Source organism: Globicephala melas, chromosome 14, assembly GCF_963455315.2.
Source record: "Globicephala melas chromosome 14, mGloMel1.2, whole genome shotgun sequence".
Lineage (NCBI taxonomy): Eukaryota > Metazoa > Chordata > Mammalia > Artiodactyla > Delphinidae > Globicephala > Globicephala melas.
In genome coordinates this window covers 17630626-17647465 of record NC_083327.1, presented here as the reverse complement: position 1 = coordinate 17647465, position 16840 = coordinate 17630626, and the positions used below count along the sequence as shown (strand labels likewise).

Here is a 16840-nt window from a genome sequence, read left to right as displayed (position 1 = left end):
TGTTGACACTTTATTCTCTTTATGCTTGCACTGCTACTGTACTGAGAAGGCAAAAAGAAAACTTAATTCACTGAAATATGGCAGAATGACGGGTTTGTGTGACATGTCATGTAGGTTCTATGCTGCCACTCTGTATTCCACTTTCACATGTGAAAAACCCCTTGTAGTCAAAATGTCCTGTAGTCGTAATTTTTAATCTCATCCCTTTTGTGAATCTCTGTCCAGTTTTAACACTTCATAATAAAAATACAAAAGCAATTGCTAACAACAGTTAGTTTCTTAGCCAGAATAACTTAGCAAAGTTTCATGAAGGCTAGATCCCTTTTTTATAAATTACAAATGTTTTCCTCTTTTATCATAAATACCTATATTGAGTAGTAATGAAAGTAGAAAAGGAATTAGCAGCTGATTGATAGGACAGTCCTCCCTTGCTGTTAAATCACACTTGCCTACCTTCTTCAATCTCTGCAGCTTACAACTAAAAGAAATTTAAAGAACAGAGACACTGGAACTGAGCCGCAGAAGTACTTGCCCAAAAAATACTCTTATTCTTTAAGTTAATAATGCAAAACATTTATTTAGGTAGGATGTTTGTGTTTTTATCTTACCTTTCATCTATTATTTCATAGTCCACGTTTTCTTTAATTTACTTGTGAAGCAGTTGCTATATAAAAGTTATCTTTTACCTGAAATAAATTCTCTTTGTCTCTTAAGAGCATTCCATACTCTCTTTCTTTTTTTTTCTGTTGTTGCCAAATCTTCCCATAGAAGTTATGTTTATCATTTATCTTTTCTTAAGTAAGTGACCAATATCGAAGCTTGGTATTTTACTAAAGATGTGAGTAAATGTTCCTTTTGCCCCCTCCAGTCTTAAAAACTGCTACATGTATCACATGGTGTGTGTTTGCTTGGGCTGCTGTAACAGTACCATCAACTGGGTGGCTTAGCCAATAGAAATTTATTTTTTCACAGTTCTGAAGGCTGGAAGTCCATCATCAAGGTGTCAGCAGAGTCACTTTCTTCTAAGCTCTCTCTCCTTGGCTTGTTGTCCTTCAGTGGTATTTTGTCTCTCTGCATCTGTGTCCTAATTTTTTCTTAGAAGAGCACCAGTTATGTTGGATTAGGGCCCACCCTAGTGACCCCATTTAATTTAATTACCTTTTTAAAGACGCTGTCTGCAAATACAGTCATATTCTGAAATACTGGGATTAGGACTTGAACATATGAATTTTGGAGGCGCACAGTTGAGCCCGTAACACATGGTCAGTCTTCAAGAGGGCATGGGCAGTGCGAGTGGGAGAATATTGTCTCTACATAGTCAGTCTCTGTTTATTAAACTGCTGCTCTGGGTCTCAGCTTTTCTGATTCTAGCTTTATGTTGAGTCTGGCCTTCAGTTCATGTGTACAGTGTATCTAGATCTGGAATCCTTATTGGAACTTAAAGTCACAAAGTTGAAGCCTCTTCCTGTTGAGGAGGTTCCCCTTTTGTTCTAGAAAATGCTCTTCATGTTTGGCAAGAAGCAGCTGTGTTGGGGAGAAACTGAACAAAAGAAAAACCTTATAGATTTTTCTGTCATATGAACCTGCCATGTATCTTTCAGCACTTGTACAGAAGTCATTGTTGGCACTAGAATGTGACTGGTACTAGGTTTCTATTGCTACCATGACAAATTACTACAAACTGAGCGGCTTGAAATAGCACAAATATATTACCTTATAGTTCTATAGGTCACAAGCCTGACACAAGTCCCACCAGGCTAAAATCATAAAAGATGTCAGCAGGGCTGAGTTCCACACCCGTGTCTTTTCCAACTTCTAGAGAAATGCCTCCAGTCCTTGGTTCATGGTCCCCTTCATCTATTTTCAAAGCCAGCAATGTAGTGTCTCTCTGACCCTGTTTCTGTCGTCCCATTTCTTTCTCTGACTACAGCCAGAAAAGGTTTTTCGCTTTTAAGGACTGACCTTTAATCACATCTGCAAATTTTCTTATGCCACAAAAGGTAATGTATTTATAGGTTTGTGGGGAGGGGCATGTCATTATTCTGCCTGCCACATGGTCCCAGCTAGGTTGTCAGCATTTCTCCCTCAACCCCCCTCACTTTTTTCTTTTCTTTTGCTGTACGCGGGCCTCTCACTGTTGTGGCCTGTCTCGTTGCGGAGCACAGACTCTGGACGCGCAGGCTCAGCGACCATGGCTCACGGGCGCAGCCGCTCCGCGGCATGTGAGATCTTCCTGGACCGGGGCACGAACCCGTGTCCCCTGCATTGGCAGGCGGACTCTCAACCACTGCGCCACTGGGGAAGCTCCCCCGCTCACTTTTTATCTTTGTCCTTTCATATTATGGGGATTGCTTGCCATCTCAGTCAAGTGATCCTGCATTTGAATGAGTACTAATCGTTATATTGTATAGTAAAGCCAGAGGAGAGAAGGTAATCTCTCAGTTCCCAGCTTGGTGTGTATTGTCACGTGCTTACTTTTTCATTGTCTCCTCTTACCTCACTCTCTCTAAATTAGGATTATATCAAGGATTTATTCATCTGTTTTCTGAGGCACAACATCAATGCCTTGGGAAAGAGAATGGGGTCTACAGATTGGTTTTATATGCGCTGTTAAGTCTCAGGAACTCCTTGAAGTTTGTGATATATTTCAGAAATACCCATTATATAAACGAAAATAGAAAAAAATTTACCCGAGACAGGAATTTTCGGGGAAGTAGAATAATTTTATTTTAACTTAATAATTTAAGGTTGAAACGAGTGGTTCTCAATATACGTTCCATGAACGAACCCCGTTCAGAATTACTGGGGGCATGTGTTAAAAATGCAGAATGCTGGGCTCCACTGCAGACTTACTGAACCGCAGTCAAATTTTAATCATTTTTATTTCCGCTGCTTGCTAACATTCGCGCCAGCTCATATGCAAGCTGACATTTTAAGTATTGCTTGAGGCTCTTGCCTGAGCGTTGGCAGTTAGATTGCTTAATCATATTGATGACATGAACCAGCAAAAGAGCAAAAAGTTTATATTATTTCTTTACAGAATTTGGTTTTTCATTTGCAAATAATGAGTAAATAGCAGCAGAGTATGATTATCTGTATATTATAAATATAATTGAAAAATAAATGCTGAAATGGGAAATATTCATAACATTTGTGGCAGATAAAGATTTAAAATGTTCTTAGTATTCAAAGAACAATTCAATGAGAAAATGTTAAATGTGAAATATACAAATTGCCTAAGTGGTTACAGATAATTTAAAAATGAAGAAATGAAAATGGTCAGTAAACTTATGAAAACTGTTTAATGATATTAGAAAAGAAATATAAATGAATACTACTTGATAGCATTATTTTTAAATATATTTATATATTTTTAACTTTACTGTATATTTTATTTATTATATATTTTACATGTATACTTCAGATACACACACACACACACACACACACATGTGTGGAAAGATAATACTGTTCCTTTGGTTGCAACAAAATAAACATATTTATTATATGTCACTGGGGGGTGGGGGATTGTTAATGTGTTCATCCTCTCTAGAAGGGCAGAGTTCCAATACAGATCACAAATTTTAAAAATGTTCATCTACAGACTGCCAACAAACACATGAAAGAATGCTCAACATCATTAATCATTAGAGAAATGCAAATCAAAACGACAATGAGATATCATCTCACACCAGTCAGAATGGCCATCATCAAAAAATCTAGAAACAATAAATGCTGGAGAGGGTGTGGAGAAAAGGGAACCCTCTTGCACTGCTGGTGGGAATGTGAATTGGTACAGCCACTATGGAGAACAGTATGGAGGTTCCTTAAAAAACTACAAATAGAACCACCATATGACCCAGCAATCCCACTACTGGGCATATGCCCTGAGAAAACCATAATTCAAAAAGAGTCATGTACCAAAATGTTCATTGAATCTCTATTTACAATAGCCAGGAGATGGAAACAACCTAAGTGTCCATCATTGGATGAATGGATAAAGAAGATGTGGCACATGTATACAATGGAATATTACTCAGCCATAAAAAGAAAGGAAATTGAGCTATTTGTAATGAGGTAGATGGACCCAGAGTCTGTCATACAGAGTGAAGTAAGTCAGAAAGAGAAAGACAAATACCATATGCTAACATATATATGGAATTCAAGAAAAAAAAAATGTCACGAAGAACCTAGGGGCAAGACGGGAATAAAGACACAGGCCTACTAGAGAATGGACTTGTGGATATGGGGAGGGGGAAGGGTAAGCTGGGACAAAGTGAGAGAGTGGCATGGACATATACACACTACCAAACGTAAAATAGATAGATAGTGGGAAGCAGCCTCATGGCACGGGGAGACCAGCTCGGTGCTTTGTGACCGCCTGGAGGGGTGGGATGGAGAGGGTGGGAGGGAGGGAGACGCAGGGGGGAGGAGATATGGGAACATGTGTATGTGTGTGGCTGATTCACTTAGTTGTGGAGCAGAAACTAACACACCATTGTAGGGCAATTGTACTCCAATAAAGATGTAAAAAAAAAAAATGTTCATCTAGTGAGTGATGTGAAAATTTTCCACTATATATTCCGATGTGAAAAGGGGTTATAAAACAGTCTATGATATTGTCCCCAGTTTGGACAGATAATATTATACATGCATAGATGTAAAGAAAAGGACATAGGAGAATATGCATCAAGGTGCTGGTGGTGGGGTGCTACCACTAGCACCTTGGGTAGAGCTTATTGGTTTTCTTTGTTTTTGATTTTACATTTCAGTGCTCTCAAATTTTCTGATAGGAAGTACTGCTTTTTGTAATGATTTTTAAAAACTTTAGAATATTGAGAAAATATTTTTTATTTCTCAGAAACTTTAGACTGGAATGGTAGAAATGAGAGATATGAACAAGGTAAAACTTGATAGTGATTATTATTAACTTCAAATAAAAATTCCCAAGGTTCCAGAGTTGAGACAGTGCTAAGAAGTATGATAATTAATTTTATCAATATATACCCTCCTTATCTCCTTTTTGAAACTCTCTTACGTTTCCATATGCTTTTGTCCTTTACTCTCTTTCAAAGCCTAAGTTTTTTCCTTCTCACGTGCTTCTAAGTCTTTGTAAGTCTTCAGTGACAACAAATGCATTGCATGTGACACCTCTTGTTAAAGAAGGTCTAATCTTTTTAAAGTGTTTGCTTAATACCAAGTCTTTCATTTATTTTCCAACAAAGATCTATTAAGTTTTTACTCTTGGCTGTGAGAAGTTTTTAATCCAATGAATTAATGTCACTTCTGTGCCAGGCTACTTGGTCTATGGTGCCATTATCACAACTGGGTAATCTTGTTAAATTGCTTTTTGTAGATGTTATTTTTTTGTCAGCCAGATCTCCAAGAATGCACTCATTATTAAAGCTTTAATTATCATGAAATTTTTAAAAAAGAGTAACTTTTGACAGAGACATTATGACTGGAAGAATTTTATAACTTCCTGATTTAATTCAAAAGCTTTATCTTGTTCATAAATCTTCATAACTGACTCTTCACTGTAGCAGACTTCTTAATGATATACTTTAATTACTATCATGGGAAAGAATGAGAGAAAAGAGAAGGGAAACATGTAACATCTTTTCTCAATTGTGTTCTTTTTCTAATTCACGTTTTAGAAGTCCAACTATGTCCCAGACATGGAGAAAGTATTTTAATTCTGGCAGCCATTAGTAGCTCATTGGCACTTCAACATCAACTGTTCAGAAGCCTGCCAGTAGATTGTTTAAAGCTTTTAGGCCTCAAGGAACAGCTGGGCTTTACAACAGTACTGTTTCAGATTTTACATTTCCTGTGAAATACATTTATATGATTTGATATGCTAACTTCCAGCTAGCCAGAAAGCCTTAACCCATTGTTGTGCAGTACATTATAAGTGGGACGACCACATAATGTATTGGCCAAACCAAGGCACTTTCACAATGAAAGAGGATACTATTAGTAATTACACTAGGGCAAGACGTGTGAACTGGGCTATAGTTTCTGTTGTCTGTAAGCAAATTCCAACTTAGGTGACTCAGATGGTTCAACCTTCTTAACAACATAACCACACCTGCAAAACCATATCATTTATCTATAAACCACCTCCAAACCTAGTGACTTAGAATAATTGCTGTTTTATTAATGTTCTTGATTCCCTGGGATGGCTGAGGAGGCTGGACTTCTTGGGACAGCTTAGCCTTTCTCTGTAGAGATTCTCACCCTTCACACATTGTTCACATTCCACATGTAAAATATGCTCATCTCCATCCTAGGTTTCCAAAAATGTCATCCCAGGAAAAACAGCAGGCCCACAGTTCAGGATCCTGTCATCTAAATCAGGTCTAGATGCAAATGAAGACCCTCGTGTTTTGCTCCTTGATGTGGTTCCTCCTGTATGTTCCCACGTACCAAGCATACAGTGGTGAGGCAGGGACAGAATGACTGCAGTCAACACTCCCTTTCAGAATGGCAGGAATAGGAGTCATATGGCTCTAAGTAGTTCATAGCAATTCTGAATTCCCAGTGGACGTATGTTGCCAGGCCACCTACTTGAGGAGCAGGGAATGTTCTTTGAAGAGTCCCAGTTCTTCTTCTTCAGAGTGGTTCTGTAGTTCATTGTTCTCCTAGGCTTTTGGCTCTTCTGTCTGGGTTCTTGGCTCTGTCCTCTGAGATAGTCTTCCTGTTCCATAAGAAATGGCCCCATTGCATCAGAATGGCTCTCTCAGTCTGCTTCCTGCCTGTGGAAAGTGGAGGATCCAGTGAAGTATTTTCATTTTGAAGTGTCTCTGTGTCAATTAATCCAAGTAGTACAGTACCTTTAAAAATTTCTTTTCGGCTTTCTGTATATCAGATTATAGTCTACTACATTAGATAAAGGCCCTACTCACAATTCTTTTCAAAATAGGCCTTCTCCCTATTATTGGTTGACATATCAGAGTGCTGTGGTACCAGTTCCACTGAACTAGGCAAAATGGTCTCCTAGGCTCCACTTTAAATCATTCAGAAGCTTTCAAAAGAGTTATTACAACCACACACTTAATTTATTCTTTGACCACAGGCCTTATTTTACTTTGGAAATCTTTTGCAGGCAAGTCTTGTGTCCTCTATATTCTGTTTAAATGTTGCTCACAAGCTGAACATTTCCTTCTTTAGTTCATGTCCGTTTTAACCTTAGCACACAGCCAGTTTATGCATTCAGCATTCTGCCTGGAAATCTTTTTAGTCAGATTCACAAGTGCGTTAGGTACATTCTTCTCTATTCTAGGTTACTGAAGGTGGCAGTGTTGTCAATTGTTTCACTGTTATGTCAAACAGATTGCCATTTTTCCCAGGCTGTAAAAAGTTTGTCTTTGTAATTTCTTTCAGCAGTATTTTGTGCTTTCCAGTATATAGGCCTTCCACATGTTTCGTTAAATTTGTCCCTATGAATTTTATGTTCTGGAATGCTGTTCTAAGTGGAGTTGTATATTTTATTTCATTTTCAACTATTCATTGCTAGTATATAGATATACATTTGATTTGTGTAAATTGACCTTATATCCTACAATCATGTTAAATTCATGTATTATTTCTAGTGAATTTTTTGATAGATTCCTTAGCATTTCCCATGTACATGGTCATGTGTGTACAAATAGAAACAGTTTACTTATTCCTTTCCAATCCTTATTCCTGTTTTTTTCTTTTTCTTGCCTAATTTTAATGGCTAGGATCTCTAGTATGCATAGTGTTGAATAGAAGTGATGAGACTAGATATCCTTGTCTTGTTTTCAGTTTTAGGGGAATAGCATTCAGTCTTTCACTGTTAAATATGTTGTTTGTTGTGGGTTTTTCACAGATGCCCTTTATGAGTTTGAGGAATTTCCTTTCTATTCCTAGTTTACTGGGAGCTTTTGTTATAAATGGGTGCATATTACTGTATATAAATTATACCTCAGTTAAAAACTGATTTTATTAAAAAATTACCTATTCTAAAGCTTAAACAGAGTAGTGTTGCCTGATATATGTGTATATATATATATGTGTGTGTGTGTGTGTGTATCAGTTTTAGAAAAAATCTAAGAAAGGAATTGCTGTCTTTCCATTTCCTAAGCTAATATGATACTTCAAATCTCAGTATTGTTTTTCTATGTGATGAGCTTTGCCTTTTGAATTTTACACAACTGAGAGATTTTAATACCTTTTCTCTCCTCTAGAATAAGACATAAGAATAACAGTAAAAACATAAGAATCTTTTAAATGTTTAGTAATTATATTTCATATTCTTATTTATAAGCACTGTAGCTATATTATATATAATACTAAATAATAACTCTGTAGGTTAATTCTGAATCAGTATAGCTAGATTTTATTTCCATTTCTATCCTTTTTGTACAGATGAGAAAACTGAGGTTCACTCAGAAAGAGTAAATGACTTGCTTTTAGTTATTTCTATACTTACGGTAACTTTTTTTATAAATAGGAGTTACTTAAAGATCCATTGTACATTGGACTCCGGCAGAGAAGAGTGAGAGGTCCTGAATATGATGATTTCTTGGATGAATTCATGGAGGCAGTTTCTTCCAAGTACGTATAATCTTTATTTTATCTATTTTTAAGTTAAATTTCAAAAACTTAAAGATAACCTAACATAATAAACTGTAAAAATATCCAAGTATGGTGCAGTATGTTTAACAACTAGAAGTGATTTGAATGAAATATATATATCTCCTCATAACTGTTGCTGGCCGAATGATAATCTCATGTGTCTCCCCCGCCAAAAGTTGTCTCTGTTTCTATCCCTGAAGATACTTTTTTCTTACAAGAATCTTCAGATTCTGTTGTTCGGGAGGCATGATTATGGTGAATGAGGCAGTGGCTAGTGACTGAATTACCTGGGCAAGCCTTTTCATGGTTACTGGCAGTCTGTACTTTGTTTCTGGCTGCTGGTAAAATTTGGTCTTCCGTCATCTTTGTGGGTGAATCTGACTCTTGCGGTAGGAGAAGCAGAGGAAGAAGTGAGCATGAGTTAGTACAATCCACAGGGTCCAGAATGGAGCAAGATCCATGAATCTCTGATTAAATCGACTGTATTTGGTTAAGATGCAGTACAATATTTCACCTGGTCTAGGTAGCATTTAATTGTGGACCCAGGGCTACTGTAAAATTATCCAGTTTTTTTCCTTCAAGGTAGAGACTTCTGCCATAATTTAGTAATAAGTTCTGAGAGAATGTTGTCATACTGACAGCCATCCCATTTGTTTCTGTATAGCCACAGAAACCATGTACTATTTAAAAACACATATGTTGCTTTGGTTTTTCATAGAAATGAACTCATCACTAGAATCAATTGTAACTATAGACATACTTCTTGTTTTTTTTTTATTACAAGGTTTAATTTTAAGAAGTTGAATTCAACAGCCGAAAATGCTTTCATCAGCTTGCACAGTATTTAGAATATTTTGAATCTCTTATTACCCGAGATTTTGTGCAGAATATATTTGCCAATTAGTATGGACTACTACTGATTTATTTATTGTTATTATTTATTAACTTAAACTTATAATAAACTACACTTACTCATAGAAATAGTTGAGAAACTCTACAGTTTAAGTTCAAGATTTCATGGTACAGTTAATTGATAGTAGTTTTTCATGTTTAAATTCCTTACCCTGTAAAATTTATGTAAGTTTTTGAAATTATGTGTAACTTTATAGGTAGCAACATTAATCAAGAGATTGTATAGAGAATACTGCAAGGCTATATGAAAGAAAAGGAAATTCTCAACATATTTGTTTTTATTTTCTGTTTGTGTAAATAAAATCTATCTTTATATCGATAACTTAAATATACTTACAAAGAAGCTGTTAAAACAAGTTATGAACTTAGCGTGTATGGCCTATATTCTTAAATGCTGTTAAATAAAATGAATATTTCCATAATCAATGAAAAGCTTTCCAGATGAAAAGCTAATTTTGAATAAGCTGTGTCAGTCTAGAATCAGAAAAGCTGTTGTTGTTTTTTTTTAAATGTTGAATTGAGAGGTTACCTAGGATCTATAATAAGGAAATAGGGTTTGACAAGAGTCAACAATAATTTAAAATGCAGAGACCACCTGTAAATCAGGAATTATACTTCTGGGCTCTTCCCAGAGAAAAATCCCACAGACTTTTCAAAGACACTTCCTGGCAGGACACTACTTTGGGAAAAGTTTTCTAGTAATGAAACCTAGTACTACCAAATTAAATTGGGGAGTAGTCCTGAAGATAAGCCCAAGATCATTTAAAAAGGAAATATAACTTACATTCAAGGTGGAAAATGCCTGTTACAAGTTGGCTTAGCCAGGAATCTGGTTCTGAGATGGAGATATTAAGGAGTATGCTTGGAATCAACCCCTTTGGAGGGGGAGGGGACAGAAAAAGAAGTGGATAAAAGAGAAGTTGAGCTGCAACGTCGACCGGCCAACAGCCTTGGGACCACCCCTGCATGCTATTTCGACCCTTAAGGAAAAACTAATTTCCATTCCCCACTCCCCGAGCAACATTATGTTGGTTTTATAATTTACTATCTTGTCAGGGTTGGGATGGGGCAGTTGCAACTTCTTCCTCTTGGCTTTCTCTGCAATTACATATCTTACCTCATAGGCCAAAGATTTGATACGGGTGTTGTGGCAGTCGCCAAGTATATGTCTATCCTGGTTCTATATTTGGGGACTGTGGAAATCACCACCGCCTGGGTCTGTGGTCCCAGTGGATCCAGTATGAACTAGACCTTGGCCAGGGCACCATTAATTACGGGCCTCCATACGCTTCTAACGTGGAGGGACAGCATATTGATGCTTCAGGTCTCCTGGTATCACTGTCAACTCTGTGCCCTCAAAATGTTTGGGTATTCCCTGTCCCCAGTGCACAGTGGCTTGAATAAAGGACTATAGGTCCGTTTGGGGAAGGATTGGGGGAATTATTATCTTGTATTCTTTTTTTTTTTTTGCGGTATGCGGGCCTCTCACTGTTGTGGCCTCTGCCGCTGCAGAGCACAGGCTCCGGACGCGCAGGCCCGGCGGCCATGGCTCACGGGCCCAGCCGCTCCACGGCATGTGGGATCTTCCCGGACCGGGGCACGAACCCGTGTCCCCTGCATCGGCAGGCAGACTCTCAACCACTGTGCCACCAGGGAAGCCCTGTCTTTTGTTCTGGCCATGGTATTGCAAGATCCTGCCTTCTGGAGACTAGGCTTCTTCTTCCATCAGTGAGTCCAAAAATTAGCGAAGGTTTGGAAACTGAGCATGTGATTGGGACTTCGTTGGGGCAGCTACCCTCAGCTTTGTGGTCATATGTCTTTGATTTCTTTTGAATGTACCTATTGAATAGTAGCCTCATTAGCTTCTTATTTTGTCTCTAGGGATGCCATACTCTATGAATTAGGTCAATAACTGTGGGTCAGCACCCCCTGCACACCAACCTTGCCACCCTCAGGATGATTGTATCTACCTGGCTTCTGGTGGCTTCCGGTCCTCATCTGGTTCTATTATCCCCATGGCTGTTAATGAGCCTGGTTCCATAAAAACCTTTCCTCTGTCACTTCTGACCTTCAGAAGAGAGCCACCATGCAGAACCTAGTAATGTAGATGTCTTCTCACTAATACATTCCTCATGGCTTTGGTAAGTGGTGTGTTTTCTGGACCTTCCCAGGCAACATCACCATCCAGTGGGGTTCTGGCCTTATGTAGCATGTGCACCCCAGAATGCACTCTCTGAGCCTGTACTCCCCTCTTCTGCCATCTGCCCCCGCATTCTTAGCATTTCAGCATTACATGAGCTGTTACTTGGCCCCTGTTTTTAGGAACCATCCTAGTAGCCAGTTTGTACCGTCTCCTGAGATTCTTGCTGGTTGTAAATCTTGCATCTCAGCACAGTGCCCTCAAATCAATAAACTCTCCCTTACCTCATCTTAAATTGCAGCCCCTTTGATTAAACACCCTCAGAATTTAATCTTAGATGTACTCTCCTTGCTAATGTAAACTTGCTAGATCTTGCAGTTCCTTTCTCAAATAAATAGCCTCTTTCTTTTTCCTTTATCAGGCGTCTTACATCCCAGGTGGGTTATATTGTGATATAACCCTAGTTGTATAGGCCAAAATTTCTGGAGAGGAGGTGACGGTGGACAGATGGGGGGTTACAGAGACACAGGTGGTCTTACGGGAGAGAAGCCTCTACCTACATCATCCTGAAAAAAGAAGGGGCAGGCCACTTTTGTGGGTTCAGAAAGTTCTGGGGAATCTGGGAATTCAGGATTTTGGGAGGCATCAAACAAGACATCTCATCCCATGTGGCAGGATCCTGTTCTTTTCCAGTCAGGATCCTGACTTAGCACATCTTCTGTGCCTGGAAGTTAGGGAGTTTTTGACTACTCTGACGATTAATCCCTGTTCCTGGCCATTATCTTTCTTTGCCCAAAAGCTGCAAGATCTGAGAGCATTTTTGTATCTACCAGAGAGTTCCTCTGGCTTTCTTGTTGGTGGTTACTTGCCCTTAGCTTTTTTTTTTTTTCTTCAAATTTACAAATGCATTCCTTTTTTTTTTTTTTAAATTCTGTTGGAGTATAGTTGATTTACAATGTTCTGTTAGTTTCAGGTGTACAGCAAAGTAAATCAGTTATACATATATTGCCCTTAGCTTTTTATATTCTTTTTCCATTGTCCTTATAGTTTTTATTTCTCCTATGTTTCTCAAACATCATTCTGGCTAAACTGTTCCCCTTCTGCTGGTATACCATCCCAGCCTACCTCTGGTGAGAGCTTTAACAGGTGGATAGCCACCTTGTGCCAGGGGTTCTCTGTGTTCCACTGGGATTGGGCTCCTCTTTGCCAGCCAGGCAACTAGTGACCTAGCTCCAAAGCCCCATCTGATCACCTGCTTTCTCAGACCACTCCTGGTACCGTCTGTCACAGATTAGGTTACCTGGGAAACATATTTTGAAACGACCTTTACTATTCAGAGGTTTATAAGAAGTGCCCTACCCTGTGGAAGGGGTACCCAGGCGGCAGGAATGGGCACAGGGAAAAACTGCAGCACAAGACACCTTCCTCTGGCCCCACGGGGAACTCTGCAACTACAGTGGCTTTTCAGAATTGCCCCCAGTTGGGCTGAGATAGCCAAGCCTTTCTATTCCTACATCAGTTAGTCATTGGATGTGTGTCACCCTGAGAAAGAGCGTGACCTATGGTGTAGTGTTCTCTGTAGCTGAGGCAACCCCTGGGCAACAGTGGGGGATCTGAGAGCCATAACACAGTGATATTTAGATTAAGATGAAAACTAGGCAGAAAAAAAGTTTTACGGTTTGCAATAAAGGCAGGTGCCTTTTTTTTTTATGGTCCATCTGTAGGGTGGACCATATTCCTGATATTCTGTTATAAGTCAGATGATAGACAGATGCTAGCCTCTGCATAGTATTTTTGCTTTGGAAACATTGGTCATTGGAGCAAACCACTGAGTTGCCCCAGGCAACTGTGCCCTAACAGAAGCTAGATCTCTCCAGTAAGAATGTCGTGTCAATCTGTTTTTAATTTCTCATTGTTTTGATTCATTCATTCATTTGTTGAAAGCCAGGCACTGTGTTTGGTGCTGGGGATATGGGGCTGAGTCGGACAAAAATAATCCCTGCCTTTCACATAGCTTCTCTGTTAGAGGAGACAGATAATAGACAAGAAAATATAAGCAAATGAAAGAATGAAATTCATAGTGAATGCAATGAAGGAAACAGGAAATTGGACTGAGAATAATAGTGACTTAATTTATATAAATCAGATGAGTGTTATAGATACCAGTTACCTCTTCTATGAAGTCCGTTGTCAAAGTCATGATACTTTTTAGTCATGGTACTTTTGTTGAAAATTAATAGGAGCTCTTTGATTATAGTTAGGTAAATTCATTAACAGTGGAAAACTGAATTCAGAAAGTATTGATTGATTAGCCTGGATACTAAGTAGCAGCTCCAATGGAGTACCACAGGTCTGTTTCCCTAGTATTTGCCTTTTCAACGATTTTACCAGTTGGTCCTAGTAATTCTACATCTGAGAATATAGGTTAAGAAAATAATCCTGAATAAGAAATAATTTCTATGCCCGGATATGTTCACTGAACATTTTTAGTACATGATTTTCTTCCCTCTGCTTCCAGAATAGCACACCCTGCTCACTTTCCTTCTACCTCACTGGTTGCTCCTTCACACTTCCCTTGGCTTCTTTCTTTTCATTCCCTTGACCTCTATACTTTACCGTACTCCAGGGCTTGGAGCTTTCCTCGTTACTTGGTGACCTCGTCTGGTCATTGATCTTTATATCTGTGACTCCGAAATCTGTGTTTGGAGTCTGTACCTCTCCTCTGAACTCCAGGATCATAGTCTGCTTCCTCCGTGATACAGATCTGCACTAGAAAGAAAGAGCCTTATGGAGCCCGTGGGGAGCTGGACTCCCGACCTCCCACCCACCCCACCCCGCTCCTGCTGCAGTATTTCCCACCCAGTAAGTGACAGCCCATTCTTCCTGTTCCTGAGATGAAAATCACTGGAGTTATCACTCTGTACCATGCTACTTGCAAAACTTGTTAGCTTTAACTTCAAAATGTATCCAGAAACTAGCCATTGCTCGTTGTCTGTATTGTTACTTCCCTTATCTGAACCTCTTCTCCCTGATTGTTGGTAACAGTCTCCCGACTAGTTTCAGTTGTTCCTCCCTTGTTGCCCTTTAGTCTGTTCTCAACACAGAAGCTAAAATGATTGTACGTTAGGTAATTTCTCTGCTCAGAACCCTGCAAGGGCTTATCATGTCATGCAGAATAAAACTAAGTCCTTGCCATAGCAAAAAAGGCCCTGAACCATCTGATTCCTTGTTTGCTGTTTTTCTAATTAAAGCCAGGCATGCTAATGCCTCAGGGCTTGTCATTTCTTCTCTTTGGAATCCTCCCACCCTCACCTTGCCCAGTTTTCCACATGGCTAGCTCTCTCCTCCTTTCAAGAGATATTTAAAATTCCTCAAGGGAGTACCCTGGCAGTCCAGTGGTTAGAACTCGGCGCTTTCACTGCCGGGGGCCTGAGTTTGATCCGTGGTCAGGGAACTAAGATCTCGTGGCGTGGCAAAAAAAAAATAATAATAAATTAAAATGAAATGAGGTCAATGAGGTCTTCCTTGAGCAACTTATTTACAATTTTACCCCCAACTCATTTTTCTTCTTCTCTGCATTTATCAGTATCTGACATATATATATTTATTTATGTTCTGCCTACGTCCTTATACTGTAAGTTTCATGAGAGCGGGAGTTTACTCTCTCCTTCGCTACCCTATTGCTGGTTTCTAAAATATTATCCAGCGTGTGATAAGTACTCAGTAAATATTTGTCAGATGAATGATTGAATTTGATTTGTTTTGTTTATACAGCTTAAAATGATAGGTATGAATGGCAGAACTCTGGTATTTTAAATAATTCCTTCTTTTCATGTGATTTAATTTCAGGAAATATTAAAACTCCTATAATCCTTACATACTGCCAAGTATATATTAAAATCACTACTTGTAGGCACTCCTTATATGTTTGTGTGTGTTTCTGTGCTTGTACTTCTTGTAGTAGCCTTTGTTTTCCAGAATCAGTTGCCTCTGAAAGTTAATAAGAAAAGTAGTGGCAGCTTCAGCTTTGCTGTCTAAAATTCTTTATATCAGAATTTCATCGATAGTTATTAACTGAATGAGAAAACAGGCAGTACCTCAAGTGACCTTTAAAAAGCTAGTATTAAATTTTTTTATGAAAGTAATAGAAACTATTCAGCAATGACTGTACTTAATTTTTTTCCTTTCCCTCTTTAAATGATTAAAATTAAAAATCCCTTGGAAGCACTAAGAATGGCAACAAGGATGATTATTATATTTAGACCTCAACCTTGGCTACCATCACAAATTTTATTATGCTGTGTCACGTAACCCTTAAGAGAAATAATTCTAGTTTGAAGCCATTCCATCTACCATTTGCCACAAGGTGTGGTAATGGTGTTTTCATGCAACGACGCTTTCTTTACTGATTCAGCATTGAACTAAAGCCTTGACTATGTGCCTGAGACAGACCAGACTGTTTAGAGAAGTTATTAATTTGGTCAAAGGTCACATATCAGATTTCAAAGGTATAAGATATATAGCCCCCGATTATCATGGCCAGATTTACTAAATATATTTTTATTATTATTATAATATCCTCTCTTTCTAAAGATGTCATCAGATGTGTAAGTTAATGCACTCTTCATCCTTACACAGGGCTGCAGTTCAATACTTTCTCCACCATTCTACGTTAAATCTTTGGCTGCCCCGTAGGGAAGGGGCCTTTTTATTGTCCTGCTGTTCTTCTTTCTGCCATTTCTGCTGCAATTAATTTCATGGCTGACTCTCTGTGCTGCCTTCTTCCACATATTCCAGTCATTGCCTTTTATGCCTGCTCCTTGTTTTAGAAAAATGTGTATATTTATAGCTCAGATGATTTTATCTATAAATCTGTGAGTCCCTTTGGATTCCACCTGTCACTTTGGGCAGCATAATTTACTTTGGTTTTCATAAGAAATGTAATAAAAACATATGACTCTATGGGACACCACTGCTATTCTTCCTTGTGGTCCAAAGGTGATGGAAACCATTTGAAAAAGAAATCAAGTGGAAAGAATGTCTTTCAATATGAGAAAAATCAGCAACCATGTTACTAAGGAACATGACTCAAATCTAATTTATGACTAGATTTTTTTTCCATTTTTCCATCCAAAGAAAGATCAGATTCGCACTTTAACTGTAGCCGTATTTTTCTTGGAATGC

General features: G+C 38.6%; 1 protein-coding gene across 2 annotated transcripts in view; it reads left to right on the top strand.

Annotated features, from left to right (window-relative positions):
• ME1 (malic enzyme 1) overlaps nt 1-16840 on the top strand; it is a 192792-nt gene that overhangs the window by 84618 nt on the left and 91334 nt on the right. For both annotated transcript variants that reach the window (XM_030859406.3, XM_060283299.2), the window contains exon 6: nt 8480-8583. In XM_030859406.3, the coding sequence (XP_030715266.1) occupies nt 8480-8583 (104 nt within the window). The remainder of the gene's footprint in view (nt 1-8479; nt 8584-16840) is intronic.